The sequence below is a fragment of the Mus caroli genome, chromosome 9, assembly GCF_900094665.2.
Source record: "Mus caroli chromosome 9, CAROLI_EIJ_v1.1, whole genome shotgun sequence".
NCBI classification, from domain to species: domain Eukaryota; kingdom Metazoa; phylum Chordata; class Mammalia; order Rodentia; family Muridae; genus Mus; species Mus caroli.
Genome location: NC_034578.1, coordinates 48,668,125 through 48,687,294, shown reverse-complemented (window position 1 = coordinate 48,687,294; position 19,170 = coordinate 48,668,125). Strand labels below are relative to the sequence as shown.

Below are 19,170 nucleotides of genomic sequence, written 5' to 3'. Positions count from 1 at the left end.
TATCTCCAGAGTTGCCTCACTTTGGGTTTTCTTTATTGTGTCTACTTCCCTATTTAGGTCTAGTATGGTTTTGTTCATTTCCATCACCTGTTTGGTTGTGTTTTCCTGTTTTTCTTTAAGGACTTGTAACTCTTTAGCAGTGTTCTCCTGTATTTCTTTAAGTGAGTTATTAAAGTCCTTCTAGATGTCCTCTACCATCATCATGAGATATGCTTTTCAATCCGCGTCTAGCTTTTCGGGTGTGTTGGGGTACCCAGGTCTGGCTGAGGTGGGAGTGCTGGGTTCTGATGATGGCGAGTGGTCTTGGTTTCTGTTAGTAAGATTCTTATGTTTGCCTTTCACCATCTGGTAATCTCTGGAGTTAGTTGTTATAGTTGTCTCTGGTTAGAGCTTGTTCCTCTCGTGATTCTGTCAGTCTCTATCAGCAGACCTGAAAGACTAGCTCTCTCCTGGGTTTTAGTGGTTAGAGCACTCTCTGCAGGCAAGCTCTCCTCTTGCAGGGAAGGTGGCCAGAGGCTTTCGGACCTGCCTCCTGGCAGAAGATGAAGGCCGGAAACAGGGCTTGTCCCCGAATCTGTGTAGCTTCTGTAGTCCACACTCTCACCTTCGCAGAGTAGTCTGGGCGGGATCCGGGAACCAAGATGTCTTCCCCCAGATGCTGTGGCAAAGCCCTCCTGGGAAGGGTGGACACCTCTCCTCTGGTAGGAAAGGTTCCCGGGTGTCTGGAGCCTGAAACATGGTCTGCCCCAGAAGCTCTGTGGCTTCTGCCTGTCCCAGAAGGTGTTAGCCTCTGCAGTCCACACGCTCACCTGTGCAGACCAGACTTGGTGGAATCTCGGAACCCAAGAAGGCTCCCCCATATGCTGTCTTAACTTTTTCTAATAGACAAAACTTGACTTTTTATTCCCCTAATCCTGACTCTTCTTGCACACTAATCTCATGGAGATGGTTTCTAGTTGACAGTCTTACCTGAAGTCTTGATTGTTGAGATCTTTGTGATTCTGTTTCTTGAGTTAACTCACCTCGGGTCTGTCTATCACATTTGATGTGCCATCCCAACACGAATGGCCTTAACATTTTTTACATTCTGATATTGTAAGCTCAGTCATTTCATTTTGGGAGTAAAGATACGGAATATTTCCTTTACATTTGAAAATTCTAGGCAGCAATAATCTAGTTCCCGTGATCTGGTAGAGAAGAAATAAGTCTTCATGGTACCCATTTTCTTTCCTCTGAGTAACAGACTATTTCAGAAGGTTTTAGCTAATTTATTCAGACTGCAAAGATAATTTCTAAATTTAAGTTAATGTAATCTAAAGCCCAGATTTAAAAAGTAGTTTTAAAATCTTAATATCCACAAACCTACATTTTATATTGGTATGTGAGGTAAAAATAGAAACACTACTTTTACTTCGATGAATGAAAATACTGAAAGACATTTTAAGATATCATCTAAAATATGTTTATGTGTCCTGATGTTATCTTAATAGGGACACAAAGAACAATATTCTAATCTAATAGTATTAATAGTATGTGTGTGTGGGGGGGGGGTGTGGAGTGGGGGAAGTAAACAGATTTTAAAACCAAAGTTTGCAAATGATACCTTAGAGTCTTCTTCCAGTTCTACCAGAACAATTCACACTGTACAAAGATGAAATAAAGGTGTTTACTGTATTTAAAAAAAAAAGGGGTGGGGTGGGGGAGGAGTTCTGCAACATGAAGGTCGCTCAGAGACAGAGCAACACACGGGGCAGGCCACAAAGCCCTCAAGGGGATTTCTTACTTTCATTAGGAAACTTTGCTTTTGAGAAGATCTCATTAACCAAAATGAAAGAAACTGAAGCAAATGCTTTACCCAAATTTATTATTCACAGTATAAAATTTACTGGGAGTAATTAAAAAAAAAGCTTGTTCTTGAGTTGACAAATTAGAACCTTCTGATTCAGTGTTATGACCTGCTAAGTAGACTATAAAGAAGATAGTTATTAACATAAGATCGAGTCCTCATTAAAAGTAAATTTCTGTTTCTCTAAAATTTGGATAGAATTTAGTGTGGTGTGTGTGTTTATACATTGTAGAAATATAATTAGTAACATCTGTCAAAGTGGATTTGTCCTTTCCACCTGGCTGGAGCAAATCTAGTTTTTCTAGGTTATAAATCCCTTTGAAATAGTGGTTAGATTTATACAGAGACTGCTCAATAAACCTCAAGAAGTCAGGAGACACAGTAGTCTTGGGAAACTGTCATACATCAAAGAACAGATATCCTGGTATGTGTAGAAAGTCAACTTGGTCCTTTTGTCAGAATGGCCTAAATGTGAAAGAAAATCTCATACATGCAATCAAAGTGAGCTGTTATTTCTTTTGGCATGTGGACACACTTGTCTGTATCACTCCGGGAATACAATGAAAGAACACAATTTCTGACAAAAGGGGAACTTCTAGGTATAAAACATAACTTGTTTGGTAAACGAGATTTAAAAATATAAAAAGGAAAAACAATTTCACTCCTTTTCCCCTAGAAAAACTATGAGTAAAAACTTAAGGCCACAACTCATTATGTATGAAATGGTCAACTCAAAGGGAGCTCGGGCTTGCTGAGTGAAAGAACTCTCCTCCGCAGTCAGTATGTCTCTGTGGGACTATTAGCTGCAGGGTGGCATTTTATTTGACAGCATGGACTTGGTACATGTCCATTTTCAGTGCCTTGAAAAACCAAACAATTTAAAAGTTAGCAGCAGTTTCTGCAAGGTACAAAAATACACATTTGTTACATAACACGGTAATAAAATTTGTCAAGATATATTATACAAACTCATCGCATTTGAGATAAAGAATCAGTCTAATATATTATAGATTGATGGAGTCTAATAAAATGACATGTCTGCCTTCATACAATACTTTACAGCAATATTAACAGACTATTCACATTAAGTATCCTGGGAGCATCTAAGGAAACAGAGTCAGAATGGTTGGCAGAGAACCTTACCAGCTATTTTCTTCTATGCTTCAAACTCAGTGGATGATTTTCTACTGGACCATTATGAAAGGGGGTGGGGATGAGGTGGGGAGAGAAAAGCCAGGACACTTTACTTTGTTTAGGAGACATTTCTTACAGAGAGACAATCTAAGCCATAAGATCTTCATTCACATCTTGCAGTTCTGACAGTAGTATGCTCTAAAGGGAAGCGTTGATCTGCCAACTGTATATACTAATACCACAAAAGATATGGATGTGGAGGACATGGAGGCGTCTTCATATGGATGTGGTTGCTTACATCTGGTTGAGATTGCCAAGTGTCATGAAGGAGCTCACTGGACACAGAGTTTGAAAGTTAATTATGATTAGGGTAAACAGGGCCATGCCTGAGAGGTAGGTGGCACTTCAATATTTAATACTGAGATAAGTCCTTATCCTATAACTGACACTGTGATGTTTAGGAGAAGGAGACATCTGCCACGAGTTTCCTGGTGACTGGTAGGAGTAATAATTTGGGATAAGCTATTTTTCAAGTGGATTTTTTTTTTTAAAACAGGGATTCAAGAGATCACATAGACTTTAGGAAACTTTTGTACTAGGGGAGTAGCTCAAATGAAGGAAGATGCGCATCTATCTTAGGGTGTATCCTTCCATTTCATTCTGGACGTGGAAGGAAGACATACTGATGTAGCCTTGAAGGTAGAGAGAGAGGACAAAGGTCTATGATAAACTGCCAGGGTCTAAACTTGAATATTTATAAACTACAAATCATTTGTGAAAAGTGGAGAACTTCAGCAAGAAACCCCAAAGGCAGTGGCCATCAGAGACCACCCAAGAGCAACGTCATTGTGTTCTACTCAATAATCTTACAGTCTGCCAAACTCAAATCGGGAACAATCTGTAGAATGAAAGAATAATTAACAGTTGTCCCTTGTCTCCTCTTGGCTGACTGTAATCTAACAGGAAGGGCTACAGTGAAACATTCCACAGAGATGCCATATTGATAAATACTGCTTGTGGAACCAAGAAGGGAGAGCTGTTGCAGGAAACTGCCATTTTTCAAAATGAGAAAAGTATGACTTCTATAGAGAAGTGTCATATGGTAACTGGCCATTAGGTCTAAGTTAGAGGGGCCACTTTCTGTAATATCTTGTATGTATTGCAGGACCCAGCTTCCTGATCTGGGTATATCTCTGTACACAAGTGTCACATGGCAACTGGCCATTAGGTCTAAGTAAGAGAGGCCACTTTCTGTAATATACTGTATGTACTACAGGACCCAGCTTCCTGATCTGGGTACATCTATGCACATATTTACTTACTGATCACAGCACAATACCATTGCATGGCTGCTACCAACTCCAGCATCTCTTGTTTCTCTGAAGTCTTGCCCCTGAGATTAGTCAGCTAGGGAAAACTGACATCGAGATTAATTTCCCTAATTCTTATGTGGCTATTCTTCTGCGCTATGAGATGCATGCTATCAGCAGGTTCCTTTATGTAGGGATACGTTACATTCCCAGAACACAGTTGCATAGGGACTGTGGGTAGGACACTAAAATGGGCAAACCCTTCCTTCCTTGTCTTTGTATCTCCATTTCAGAAAGATACATGTGAATGCACTCAACCCTAAGAGAAAGTCAACAACAACAAAAACCAACCGAGCTGCCCGATTACAGGCTGTGTTGGCCCAGCACCCATGGCACTTTACCCACTAGTTTTCTCTACTCTGACTTCATCAACGAGCTGGTCCCAAAAATGACCCAGTGAAGATAAATGTGACTAAGAACAGCCACAGAAATGGCCACTGATTTGGCTTTAGGGACAGATTTTACATGATTTCCTTAGTGAGCATACATGCTTTTCTGAGTGTCTCAGTGGCCCCCCCTTTTCTTGCCTACTTATTCCATGGCATAAAGATGGCTTCTCTCTCCCACTCTTCTCTATGTGTCACCGATGCTGAATTTAAGGTACTCTGGTCTTCTCAAAACACCTGAACTCTTAGACTGCTGACATGAAGGCATCTTCTACAGAGGATACTTCCTCTACCCTTCTGTCAGTATCTGAAAATCTCAGAAAAGGACTTAACCCATGCTTTAATAGGAAAAGCCTTCCAAAACCTTAGATCATGTAACGTCTCAACAAATTTTTGCCACATAATCTTAACAAAGAAATTGCCATATTAGCAGTGATTGTCCTTGTGCTACATGCCCCCAGGTGCCTTATAAGTGGGGTTATCTAATTACTGTCTGTGTTTTCATTGGCCCAGTTCCTGTTCTTAAAGACATTGGATTATTTTGATATCAGATTCTTATTGTAGGTAACGGTCTTTGGTTAAATATCTGTTCCCGTCATCGCAAACGTTGTAGGTTCTGCACCTGGGTTGGCTGCATCCTCCGAGGTCTCCAGACTTGAAGAGGCTCCTTCCCAAGGGTTATCACAAGGGTACTGCCCTCCACTCTCTTCTCCCTTATATAACTTCATACAAGGCTTGAGTCTGCTTTCTGCCAGGTGGAATGGAGAGCCGGCATGTTGCTCTGAGTCCTGACAGGCATAAGAACTGAATCCACAGGCTGTTTGCCCAGGTCCTTCATCTCCCTGTAAGTCATCCTGACTCTCTTGTAGAGAGTCAGCCTCTGGGGTACCGGAAGCACATGACGGTAACTCCAGAGGCTCTTTCAGGGAACAGACTTTCCTGTCTTCTGGTCTGGCTGCTTTTGTTTTCTTTTTGAGGGACCAGTTTTTTAAAGTGACCAAGCCACTTCTCAACCACGCACTGGGGTGAAGGGTTACAGAATGCATTTGTGATGGCTGCTCCGTGGTACCCTTTCTTAAATAAGCTAGGTGGCTGCTGGCCTGCCCCATGGAGGGACCGGGCATTCCGGAAACAAGGCTGGGACTGTCAAAGTCTGAAGACAGCTCTTGTTTTCTTTGTGTCTGGAAAGTGCAATCTATTGGTGAGGAGGTTTCAGTGGGCGTAAACACGGAGTGCTCAGAGATCTGAGAGAAAGCGCTGTCCTGGGAGCTTACAGAGGAGCCGGATGGGGACGAGCCTGGGGAAGATAAGCTTGAATAGCTTGCCCTTGGGCAAAGGTTTAGTCTTGGGGGCAAAACCTTCTCAGTGCTTTGGTGAGAGCCGCTGCTCTTGCCCACCTCAATGCCCATGACCAAACTCTGATTAATAAGCTTTTGGCCCTCGATTTGCAAAGACTTATGCCTTCTGAGATAATCCTCCTCCCCATGCAAGAGGCCAGCCTCACAGCTGGCTTTATTTTGTTTCATTGAATAGATCCCCCTGAGATAGGACAGCTTGTAGTTCTGGTCATCTATGCTGGGTTCCGAACAGCGCCGATGTTGCACCCTTGAACTCTTTTGGGCATCTGTTAGGTGTGGTGGGGAGAACCTGCATGGGTCTGCATCAAAGGCTTGCTTCCTGGGATGATCCTGGGAGGACCCGTGGCTGTAAGATGCCACAGAAATGGGTACTGGCTTGGACTTAGTAAAAAGTGTCACTTGAGTTCCTTCATGACCAGACAAGCTTTTCTTCTTAATGTTTTCATTAGTTGCGTTTCTCTTGCTGACGTCAGTGCCTGTCACTGAACTCTGTTTAAGACACACCTTATCCCCTTTCTTCTGAGGCTGGGTCTGCTTCAGGTAATCTTCATCTTTTCTAGAGAGAACAGCATCGCAGCTGGACTTGCGCAGCTTTTTCTGGTAAAACTCCCGGAGATAGGAAAGCTTTGTGTCTAGATAGTCAATGCTGGGTTCTGAGGAGCGCCGGAGCCGCCGCAGGACTTTCGGGGCATCTGCTGCAGCCACAGGCAGGCAACTGAGTGTGCCTGGGCCAGCTGGGGCCCTAGCGTGCTCCCCTAGTGAAACCTTCCTGTAGGCTACGAAAACATTCACTGGCTTGGGCTCCAGAGGTGGCTTTATCTGAATGTGTTCCTCTTTAGACTGATCTAAGTCAAAGTTGCTCAGGGTTAAGAGGCCTTCCACTTCAGGCTGTTCAAGGTCATAGTCGCTGAGGGTTAAGACAGAGTCCATGCTCCTGCTACCCTGGCCAAGCTTTTTGACCAGGTCACTGCACGGAGCATCAGCTTCCTCATTGAGCTCGTTTTCCAAGCTGTCATAGGAGGAGTCGTTCATTTGGAAGCAAGTCATATCTGTGGGCAGAAATTACATCATGGTTAACATTCATACAGATACAGCCTGCACTACCTTTAAGGCAAGCCATGCTGCTTCTCTGCCATTTTCATGACTAGAGTTCAAACTCTTACTCCGAGAAGGAGAGGAGCTCTAAAAGAGCTTAAAATTTTTGTGTGTGGAGGGAGTTGGCGACATCCGTAGGCCAATGTATGTGGAAGGAGGTCAGAGGACCGTTTGCTGAAATTGGTTCTTCCCTTCTACCATGTTGGTCTTCAGCAACTGGGAACTAAACTCTGGTTGTCTGTCATGCCTGACTGTGGGCAGGGTCAGCACCTCCCCTCACCAAGCCACCTTGTCTGAGTCTTTTCATCCTCCCAAATGTTAGCCCCCAAGACAGAAATCTTCTAGACTCCTCTTGATTTCTAGAGGAGGAACTTTTTAAGGTAAGGGTTTCTCAAAGCAATGAATATGGCATAAAATGAAGAAATAATGAAAAATAAACGAACTCGTGTCAAGCTGACCTGGATTCTGAGTAGGAGTTTGTTTTCTAGCATGGGTGTGCTGCATACAGTATACAAGATACATGCCAGTCTCCTTAAAATCTTTCATAAAGCTCTTTAAAGTTAGGTTATTGCTTTGTTTGACTCTTATGATTATTGTAAAGATTATTTGTATTTCATAGATGAAATACTGATGCATTTTGGCACAGAATTATGGATTGAAGGTAGCATAGTTGTAATTGGAAGGAAGGAAGTTAGATTACGCAGGTAGTATGTCTATGAATTCAGAGCCCTCCCCCACTCCCAACCTCAAAGATGCTAGTTGTTTCAAACTGGGTCACAGCCTACTAGAATTTGAGGTCTTAGAGTCCACTAGGAGTTGGGGGGATAAGAAGCCTCCCAAACCAGGACTTCCCCTACTTCCTCCGAACCTTTGTTTCCAGTTTCAATAACAGTAGCTCTAATGCAGAGCTTCTGTTTATTTAAAACAAGTGTTCAAATCTTCGGTGGACATCTTGTAGGCTGAGGTCTAATCCCATGTTCATCTTAACCCCATCAGCAGGACTTCGGAGGAAGGAAGGAAAGCCCTGGGCCCCACTGACTCAGGTTAGAGGACAACCAGCCTTGTCATCCTCACAAATACCTAGTTCTTCACCGTACCTGGGGTGTGTTCTCTGTCGCTTCTCTCAGAAAGCTCCCCCAAGAGAGAAGCGATTTCTTCTCCAAATACCCTACAGCAGTTTTCAATCAGAAATTGTATAAGAAGAGAAACCTGTGCCAGATGGAGAGAATTCAAGTGTTATTATCCATAGAACCCACTTATTACGTCACACTTCATATACACATCCTCATCTTAGCCACAAAACGAAAAAGAATAGGGAAAAGTATACCAAGGGATACAAAAGCCCCACTGCTAATACTATAGACAGTAGTCTGTGTACAGAGCTGTGTCTGGGTCAGCAGCTGACACTTCTCTCTGGCACTGGGGTGACACGAATGCTTTAGACCAACAGCACTGCCCTTTAGACTAGGGCAATTCCAAGCATTCTCCATAGGGTGTTTCAGGTGCAGAAACATACTTTGTTGTTCAAGTTTATCAAGTATCAGTAATGAGGACTCACACAGGATTTCTTGTGTAAAGGGCAGGTTGCTGTAATTTTGGAAGAAGTCTCCTCTAGGGGTCCAGAAGGAAGGGGAGGGATAGGAAGACATCAAGGAAACTCGGGCAATCTCTGACTACTCTTAGCATGGCTCCCTACTACACACTCTAAGGTGCATATGAGGTTAGTTTATGACGGCTCTGTGTTGCCACTGAGGTGAATGAGAACTGATCAATGGTTTCTCTGCCTCAGACTCCTGATCAACAGCCAGTCACAGGGGTGGGACCTCAGTCTCTAATATAATTGGAAAAGGAATCACTGTAAGGAACTTCTCTCTCAGCATTGTGTATCTGGCAAATGTTGGTGCTGAGAACTGAACTCAGGCTTGTTTGAACTCAAAGGCCGCCTTCTTCTTCTTATTATTATTTTTTTAATGCTTTCTTAGCACTTGGTTCAGCCTCCTGAGAAGGAAAATCTAACAACTGATTTTTTTTTTCTTCTCCCTCTGTTAGATATTAACTTGCCATACATAGTCTACCAGGACAGCATGGTCAATAAACCGGCATAAGGAAGTCTACTTTAGCCACTTAAGAAATTGTGTTTAAGATCACCATGAATTTCAAACGTATCAAAATGGAGAGTGAGGGACATAAGAATGAAAAACGTCATTACCTTTTTTGTAAATTCATTTTCTAGCTCTGGACTGGAGGAAGCGGGAGGCCAAAGAATGCTTGGAGCGATACACACTGCTAAGTTAAATGCAGTCATCTGATTAGACAAGGAATGTTGTTCAATGTTGTGTAATACCCCAAACAGATACCTTAGGAAAACAACATTGGCTCTGGGAAGCTGATCTAATAGCCTAAAGACAGAAAAATGCAGGATGTTTTATTAAGAAACTTGTAAAGACAGGCACCCCTCACTTCACCTGCATGGGAAACCATGCAAACCACACAGGCAAACCACAGTGCAGACGTACAAGAGTCACAGGTGCTGGGCAGCATGCGGAGCAGGGGCGTGACACAGAAGCACTGGCAGTTTATTTTTTGCATCTCTCATCATCTTTATAACTCAACGGCAGTGTAGAAGAATGCATAAGGCACGTTGCTTGTTATTACTTCCGAGGAAAGCAGGCCGATGTATTTTTTGATTCGGGCAACTCCTGCAGCATTTTGTAATATTCCCAAGCAAACCCACAAAAGGTATCCTTGCAAGATTAAAGTATGCCTTGACTTCGAGCAGCAAGGCGGGCGTGCTCGCTTTTGGTGAGAACCCAAGTCTCAGGCATGGAGACTTCCTGGTTTGGTCTGGGAGCTGGGTTCTCTTTGGAACCACCCAGGTTCCAAAGGCAGTTGTGCCCCAGATCTGCCTTCTCTGGCACCCATTCTCATATGTCAATCAAACTAGTATTATATTTCCCTTGTGTTTCCCACTGTTCTCATTTATGTAAGTGATAGAGTTTTAAATTACTCACCAAAAATTACTTTTACTATCACTCAACACACACACACACACACACACACACACACACACACCTCCCTACCTCTCCCTTTCTCTGTGTGTGTGTTACTTTTTCTACAAGAACCTACAACTTTAGGACATAAGGTGCTCTGACACCAGTTGCACAAATAGCAGAATCCCTTCTTCAGTACAATAGGCTGCTGACAGTGACTCCAGATCAAAGACCCTGAAATCAAAAGATGACTTGGGTGTTTTCCTGTAGGAAATGAAGCATCCCGCCCATGCTTTCAGGTCATCTGTAAGCCTTTGGGCTGCTTCTATACTGAGCAACTGATAGCAGAGCATCCAGTACTTGCTTATAGGAATAAATTCTGTCTGAGAAGGACAGCTGACTGGTCAGCATCCTTGGCCTACAAGAAAAGCCAATCCTGTATCCATCTGTAAACTCCCATTAGCACGTCTGACTCAGATCCTGAAAGCTGGAGTTTCTGCAATCTGTTGTTGAGTGGATTGTATGGAACATATCTTAATTTTATTTTATATATATATATATATATTTTTTTTTTTTGTTTTTGAGACAGGTTTCTCTGTAGCCTTGGCTGTCCTGGAACTCACTTTGTAGACCAGGCTGGCCTTGAACTCAGAAATCCTCCTGCCTCTGCTTCCCAAGTGCTGGGATTAAAGGTGTGCGCCACCACGCCCGGCTATGGGACATAGCTTACTGGCCCTGTTATAAATTAATGTATGCAAATTAAATAAAAGCTTTGGCTTAAGTGTCACAATTTCACATTAAAACTAAACAAGTGATATTTGGGATCCAAGATTTTCATAAACCAGAAATATTTCATTTTTCTAATGTGCACTAATGCACACTACATATTCTTTTACAGTGTAGGAAATACTCGGGAACATGAGGTAATGGATTCTATGAGGGGTCTCACTGGATGGCTTTAAATACAGCCGGTTCTTTGTTGTCGTTTCTGTCTTACGCTGTAGACAAATCTGATACTATACTTGGTAGTAATGCCCCTGTGTCGGTCTCCTGAGTACTGGGAGGACAGGTATGAGCCACTACACTTGGGTCGGGCACTATATTCTTTATTAAGAGCCTGAGACTCTGTAAACCTCCTTTCCTCTCAAGAAGCTAACTGCCTTCCTATAAGAACCCTCATCAAACTCAACAAATACTTTTTATAGCAATGGTTTTCTACTGTTAGCCACATCTACTTCACATATCTACTCTACCGGGCTTCCTGAAGGGGATAGGTCATGCTCTCTACATTGCTCCAGTCACCAAATGAATACACAGAGAGAGTCATCTAGTGGGGTAGATGCAGGAAGACCCAGCATCCAATGGGCTAACAAATTTCAGCTCCTCTTAGATACAGATCAATAGAGGTAGAGGGTATACAAAATAAGACTGGGGAGAAAAGGCTTGGGGTATGGCTCAGTGGCAAAGTGCTTGTCTGACATGCACAAGGCCCCCGGTTTGATTCCCAGTAGTGAGAAAGAGGATAAGGAAATGAAAAACTACTTTAGGGGCTATTGCTGACTAGGCTGGTAGCCCAAGTTCAGTCCCTAGAACCTGCATGGTGGAAGGTGACTTCTAAGTTGTATGCACACACACACACACACACACACACACACACACACACACACTGTAAGTTTTAAAATCAAAGAAACACAACTGATATTTTAAGAGAAAAACTTAAAAAAGTATTTTAACATATATTTCATACTTAAATCATTACCTTTGAATTATATTTATTTTTTCTTCATCATTTCCTTGATCCATTACACAGACCCAGTGATCATAAAGATCTGATGAAAAGATACTTTCTGGAATATTTCTCAGAAAATCCTAGATGAAGGGAAAAATAAAACCTAATATTTGAAAGATTCTTATGCAAATTATGTGTTAAAAAAAAAAGTCCCCTCTCAACTCTCCACTGAGTTGTGTGAATGGAAGCTCACGAGTTGACATTTTTCTAAGGACTGACAGGGATACTCAATTCTGGACTTCTGTTAAAAAAAAAAAAAAAGGCACCCGATTCTGCTGAAGTTTAGTAGGCATTTTGGCAGCTAGCATGATGGGACCTGGCAGTCCACCACCTCAAATCCTTCTTCCTTTGTTATCTAAGAAGTTTGTAACGTGGCAATCACTTATCCCACCCCTCCATGTGTACTTATTCACAAGTGCTATATGCACTGCTGGGTGTATTGGGATATAGAAATGAGTCAAGCAAGTGGCCATGACCTTAGAACATTATTTTCCAGTGTTGGTGCACAATGACACGAAGGTACTTGGCTTATTCTTGTATTCCCCATGAAAAGAAGGTGCTTGTGTGTTCGAGGGGAAGAAAACGTCTAATAGCTGGGTAGGGCTAGCATCGTGCGCCTCACATGTATATAAACGCATATATCCGTGTTATGTTCTCTTTTCTGCTAAGACCACAAGTGGGGATGGGTACTGTAGAAAAACCAGACCATGGCATAAACAGGATATAATCACAGATGATTGCTGTATTGGAGTCTTTGTTTACAAAACAAAAAAAGCTTAAAAGATGAACTGAATTTGGTCCTTATATTAGAGCAGTGGGCACTGGTTCTTGGCCACCTGTGTCCCTTTTGGAACAGCACCAACCAGGCCAAGTTCGCAGTCTGATCTCAACCCAGTCAGTATTAGACAGGGAGAACTCAGGTTAGTGAAATGGCTGGCTACTTTCACTCGTGCTTGTTTATGCCACAGACACAGGTGAATGTCTGGAATTAGGCATTCTAAAATTGTGATCATTATCTCTGCAGAGAATAAAAGCCACCTCGAAGCCTGGTGCTTCTCTACCACAGAAGCTGGGATAATGTATTAAGGTAAGAAAAATGAGCTACTTCTGCAGAATTCTTATTTCTTATGGGTTCCACTAGGGCAGTGGCAGGCTCTTGCCCCCTTGGCATATACAGCAATGTAAAGTGTAGGTTGACACAGTGGAGGCGATTCCTGAACTGTTACAAAGTATCCCAGGGGAAGCTGATGGAGGATTAGGGAGATGTCAACCATAACCAGATAATTAAAAACCTCTGTAGCTGTGCTGCCTACTTTTTTTCTCCTCCTCTTCATTTTTTTGGGGGTGGGGTGGGGGTGGGTAAGAAAGGTTGGCTGTTTCTACCTTCCTCTGATTTTGTGATTCCTTCATAAATGTACCTAGACACTTGTGTGTGACTCGGATATACCCTCACAAAAGTTGCCACTGCTGTTCATAATTCTGGATCAGGCGCGTCTGCAGCGTCACCTTACCAGGCAGTTACCAGCAGTGAGCTCTGTTATTTCAGAAGTGGGTTAGTGATCACTTGTCGTGACAGGGCACTCTTCCCAGGGCTGGAACCGCAGGTTATGAAATGTAACCCCCAGCTGAGGAGGAGGGGAGCCCTCTCTGAATTACAATGCCTTCCAGTGCTCAATGAAATTCTTCCCTTCAACATCAGAGCCCAAGCTGACAGGACTTTCTGGGTCATGTGAGATGTGTCTCTGGAGCTTTCTTAGTGGGGGGAAGGGCCAGAGTCATACTGTCCTGAGCCACTTCTGACCAGTCACAGCATGGAGAGCAAAAGTTGTATTTAAGCAAAACTACGTAAGTTAAAAAAAAAAATGAAAGAAATATTTAAGTGACTTCAGACTATTTTCTAAAGAAAGCTATGTACAGAAAAAAAGGAAATGAGGGCTCAAGCTTTGTCTTTCTCCCTAAAAGCAAATGAAATAGATGGGAATAAAAAATAAAATTATACAGTGATAAGACTTCAGTTATATGGAATCCGTTTAGCCAGAGTCTTCGATCATTCAGTTGCTTTTTTCCCTTTTGCTTGCTTTGGCATAGTTAGGACCGTGCTTCTTTGGAACAGTCTCAATAATTTAGCAGAGGATTTTAATAAGTGTGGTACTGTAAAGTAGAAAGCTAGGGACTGCTTTTACAACATGGGCTGTGCCTGCCTAAATTAAGGAGAGTGAGAACCTCTAAGACATTTCTATGAGACGAGGCAAAGTTGATGGCATGTGTTTGTGTCTGACATATCTACCTGGTTAGCTTACCACGTATCTGTATGGTGTATCCTGCACTGAAGAGTAAAGCCTGCACAACAGATCAGATGGTCCTGGCTCATTCTCTGGAGTGGTATTTGTCTCTGCCAAAGCCCATAGCAGAGTTTAGACATGGCACATCAAGAAACACATTAACAAGTCATGGTGTTGACCTGATCTGCAGCTGGCCAATCTCTGGGGCAGGGGAAGACAAGCCCTGTCCACCATATTTTCCTTAGCTTCAGGTCCTCAGATGAGACTGGGGCCTTGTCTACCCTTGGCTCAGTATATCACAAACCCTCTGGGAAATGGAAGTCTGGGGCAAGTCTGCAAAAACTGTCACTATGGTCAAAAGTTCTGCTTACAGCTCGATTGTTTCTTTTTGTCAAAATCCTAGGACGTTTCTAAGAATGTGACGAAGAGATGATGTTAGAAATTTCTGTGGCAGAAGGCCCAGCCATCCCTGCTCTCTCTGTTTAGAACAGAGTGCATGAGTGGTTACAGGTAACATGGGATTTTAGGTGGCACAAGCAACTTCTCTCCATATCATGGCAAGCACAAAACTAGTTTGGGTTTGAAAACACTTGGAGGAACTTGGGGAAGTTGGATGTTGGTTGTGGTAAAACACCCTCTGTGTGTTCTGATGGTGACAACACTGTTTCACTCAAGTTTGCTTTTGTGTCTGAAGTGGTGATAGTGATGATGAGCCATTGTGTCCCATCAGTGGGGTGGCCTTCAAAGTCCAAGGCTGCTCTGTGAAATGTTTGTTTGTTTTTAAAAAATGTTGATTCTAAATCTGTCATGGTTCTTTGCACACAGGAATAAATGGAATGAGTTTTACATCTGGAGCTAAAGGCTGGGGTCCATGCTGGTTAAGCCTTCCCTACCTTCAACACAGATGCTATCACAAAGATGGATTCACAGTCAAGGTGGACTTCCATTCCAGAATTCAGTTTCTCCTTTAGCTCTCTGCAAGATTTCATGTTGGCCGACTGCCTGAAGATGCCTTTTGTGAGGGGGCCTTTTTGGTTAAGGAAGGAAAGCATATCCTGCAAGGAAGCAGAGGAAATAAACTAAAGTGGGTGCTTTACACACGCCAGCACAGGAGCAGGTGCCGGCCTTCCGAGGCAGTCAGAAGGCCAGGGTGTATACACCGAAGGACTGGAGCTGGACGGATGGCTAGAAGAATTCAAATGACATTTTTTTTAACCTACAACAGATTTTCTTTATTGGACAGTTGATTACATAATATTGTTCTCCCACTAAAATCATGTCTCAACCCGCACCCCACCCCCACCGAATACATATACACCAAAACAGAGGACACATGTGCACTGGCTTGCAAGGGAATCGGGCTCTGGATCCGACTTCACTTCTTATTAGCCTGAGCAGTACCAATGACACACTGGTTCACCTTGGAAGCAAAGCGTAGTGAACTCAGAGACTCGGAGACATTCTCTTCCAGAGTAGAACTATTCACAAACGTGAGCCTTGGCACTGCCACCCAGAGGGTTCTGCAGCAGGTAGGCAAGCTTGCTGTTTCGGTAAGGCACGTCATTTTTAGAACATAGAGTGGTTATCATCTGAGGCCATGGATCTAGCTAGGACCTGGTCTAAGAAAATGTACAATCACAACATTTATTGTATAACCTGCTGAGTATAGTTAATAGGTATGTAATCTTAAAAACTCCAGAGAATAGAGTTTAAGTGTTCTCCAAATTTGCTTTCTATCTGCGTGTCTTCTGCATCCAATATAGAAGACAATGGTGTGTGGAGACGAGCAATCCATAAGGTCTGGAAGCCAATTTCTTGTGCAATCTGAGTTAGGGTCTGTATTTTACTTTTAAATTCATAAAGTAAGGGTGATGATGATAAGTACCTGTAAACTTTACTGTGGAGGATGAACAAGATAATAAAGCGTCTGCCACAGTGCCTGGCATTTATGGATGTATGAGAGAGTGAGGTCCCTCCCAGAGTGCAGTGGGGCAGACTGCTTGTGGGGATGCTGGACAGGGAACAAACCCTGCTTACTAGTGGCTCTTTTATCTATCAGACAGTATGAACCCAGCAGTTACTTTACGTTCCATTCTGTGTACAAACACTAAATACCAGAGAATATAGCTTGACACTTAAATATGTGAAAAAAATAGTTTTTAAAGGCTTAAAACACAATTGGACAAGGCTTTCAGAACAGAAGAGCTGAAGGCTGGATCTGGGGATTGTCTGATGACATAGCACACCAATTTGTTTGAGTGGGTCAACTCTATTGTCTCTTCTTACTACATTTCCTGAAGATTCTGCTATGATGAAATCTGACTTTTAGGTTTTGAAGTGAGGATAGAGGGTCTTAGCTAAAGCCAGGAGGTGTTTATAATCTTTCCATTTTGGGGACATATTTACCCAGCAGCATGTGCCCTTCACAAATGGCCTTTCCCATTGGTTTCCAGACCCAAGTGACACTCACCAAGATAGGCTTTGGCAGATTGTCGTTCTCACAAAGATCTGGTAAAGAAACTCCAAAGAGCTGTCCTGGCATAGGGGATGTTGGTGACATGGGCAGGTTGTCCAGGTGTGTGCTAGAACCCCGCCAAAAAGCCCAGTTGATGATAGAGCGCCTCCTTTTAAATGTCTTCTGGCTGGAATCTAAGAAGTGAGAGCAGGAGGGAGACTCGTGATTCATTCAGTCTTATTTCTAGAGTTTCCAGGTTGTAGTTTATTTATTACACTGTCTCAGAGAAGTGCAGATGGAGGTCCCTTGTTACCAACCATGCTAGCTATGAAAGTCTATTGCAAATATTTGGCAAATTAAGGAAGAATCTGGTGTTTGGTTTCTTCTACCCCTTTCTGGGGTAAGACATTGCATTGCTTGCTGACTTGAGCCTTGACACTAACATTTAAAACTTAGGGAAGGGTTTACATTCCCTAGGCTGGAGGTGTCCTTCCATCGTAGGGCGCCTGACTCTCTTACACAAGACCCCGAGTTCCAACCCTAACACTGTATAACAAACAAACATTCTTTTCTCATTGAACTATAACAGCTTGAAGCAGATAGTACTTCATGTCAACACATGCTGTGAATTTAAAAGATGAGTCAGCCATATATTAAAGTGGAAGAGTGAATTAGGTTACCATTAAATGGTGAGTAAAAGAGAAGGGAGGGGGAGGGGAGGACATGATAAAAGAGAAATGAGGGAGAAGGAAGAGGGGTTACTTTTGTTTTTCTAGAAACAAAGACTGCATTGTTTTCTGATGTATCATGGGACCAGGAACAGAGACAGGAAGCTGAGGTCTTCTTGGTAACTGGGAAATCGTCAATCTGTCTTTTTCAATATGCAATTTCAGAAGGTGTGTTTAAGGCAGCATGGTGCAGACTAGTGAGACTCCCCAGGGTGGTGGGGTGGAGACATCTGGAAAGAGACCTGTATGGATCCCCTGGGAGATCTCAGGGAACTAAGACAGAGGGAGCCGCAGCAGGTAAAGGGGGATAGCAGACAGGAGAAAAGCAGGGTGTTCGAGCCACAGTGTCGCTGGCACAAAGAGCTCAAATCTCTGGCTAATACCCAAAGCAAGCACTTGTGATGCAGATTCGAAACCACTTGATAAAGGTTCAGCAGAAGTGAGCTTTGGAGATCCTTAACATCCAGAAACTGCCCATCTCCAGGGAAAGCACAGAGGACTGGACACTAAACACCATCACACGGCCTTTCTATTTAGCTATGATGATCTGCTGACCAGCACTGGACAGGAAACAATCCATGGAAGATGTAGTCAGCAGTACCAAATACTAATTTCAAAGAATCCCTTGTATCAATCACTTGATTATAAAGTAAGTCAACATGGTCTTTCCTCAGAATAATCTACTTGAGCCAAATTGGGGGATGCTAAATGAATGAGCAACATTTTCCTAAACGGCATCTTGACCATGAACCATCGCCTGTACTTATCTTGTTGCTCCTGTAAGCAGGAACCACAAGGAGGTGTGAAGTTCTCTTGACAGTGGAGTCAGGAGCCTACTTAAACTTCAGGTTCCCACATCCATTTAGATCTTCCCATTTCCTTAACTTTACCCAGGGGCATGGTTGTGGGCTAATAAAGCCATCCTGATACCAGGCGCTCCTGGCAGAGGGTATCTCTTGTACCCATTTTCCATGGGTTTGACAGCTGTTGTTAAGTGTGCAGCCATTAAAGATGATCGTCATTCTGCTCAAATATAGTCCTTCCTTCCTGTTGGGATCTAACTTCCATTCCAAACAGAATGAAGCAGGAAAGGGAGCCAATCCTGCCTTAAATCCAGGGAGGAATTTGCCCATCAAGCCACGCAAATGTCTGTAGAGCATGAATGCCAATTTTTCTGTCTGGTTTGTACCTCCTAACCTATTTTTACAAAACTGTGATATTTGGTTTTAGCCTTCACACATGTAAGAGTGATCTATCACCGAATTACATACCCTGTTATCCTATGAGCATAGAGGGAGGATAAAGTCAAAATTGAGTCATGTACCTAAATGTTTTTAGTGTCAGTCATACTGTTTGTTGTGCATAAAATTAGCGAGAGGCATCAGGTTCCCTGGGGTTGAGGAAAAACTGATGCTTATTATTTTTTTTTTGCAGCATTTCAGTGCATACTTCTTTTTTTAAAAAAGAATTATTAATTTACTTTATATAACTATACTGTAGCTGTCTTGAGACACTCCAGAAGAGGGCATTGAATTCCATTACAGAAGGTTACGAGTCACCATGTGGTTGCTGGGACTTGAACTCAGGACCTCTGGAAGAGCAGTTGGCTCTTAACTGCTGAGCCATCTCTCCAGCCCGACTTCTTTTTCTTTTTAAATGGCAAAGGCTGACGCCAAAAGATGCAATCGCCAATACTACTACTGATTATTATTAATCGTAATAACCAAAGCCACAAGG

General features: G+C 42.8%; 1 protein-coding gene and 1 long non-coding RNA gene across 2 annotated transcripts in view; one reads left to right on the top strand and one right to left on the bottom strand.

The window, feature by feature from the left end:
* The window catches only part of LOC110301936, a 31,227-nt gene extending 15,021 nt beyond the window's left edge, over window positions 1-16,206 (top strand). The window contains exons 2-4 of the long non-coding RNA XR_002378749.1: window positions 12,993-13,055; window positions 14,654-14,760; window positions 15,076-16,206. This is a non-coding gene — a long non-coding RNA (uncharacterized LOC110301936). The remainder of the gene's footprint in view (window positions 1-12,992; window positions 13,056-14,653; window positions 14,761-15,075) is intronic.
* Arhgap20 (Rho GTPase activating protein 20) overlaps window positions 1,855-19,170 on the bottom strand; it is an 82,633-nt gene continuing 65,317 nt past the window's right edge. Inside the window, 7 exon segments of the mRNA XM_021172655.1 lie at window positions 1,855-5,344; window positions 5,347-7,143; window positions 8,287-8,398; window positions 9,399-9,588; window positions 11,939-12,048; window positions 15,144-15,305; window positions 16,721-16,899. Coding sequence (XP_021028314.1) covers window positions 5,292-5,344; window positions 5,347-7,143; window positions 8,287-8,398; window positions 9,399-9,588; window positions 11,939-12,048; window positions 15,144-15,305; window positions 16,721-16,899 — 2,603 coding nt within the window. The 3' untranslated portion in view covers window positions 1,855-5,291.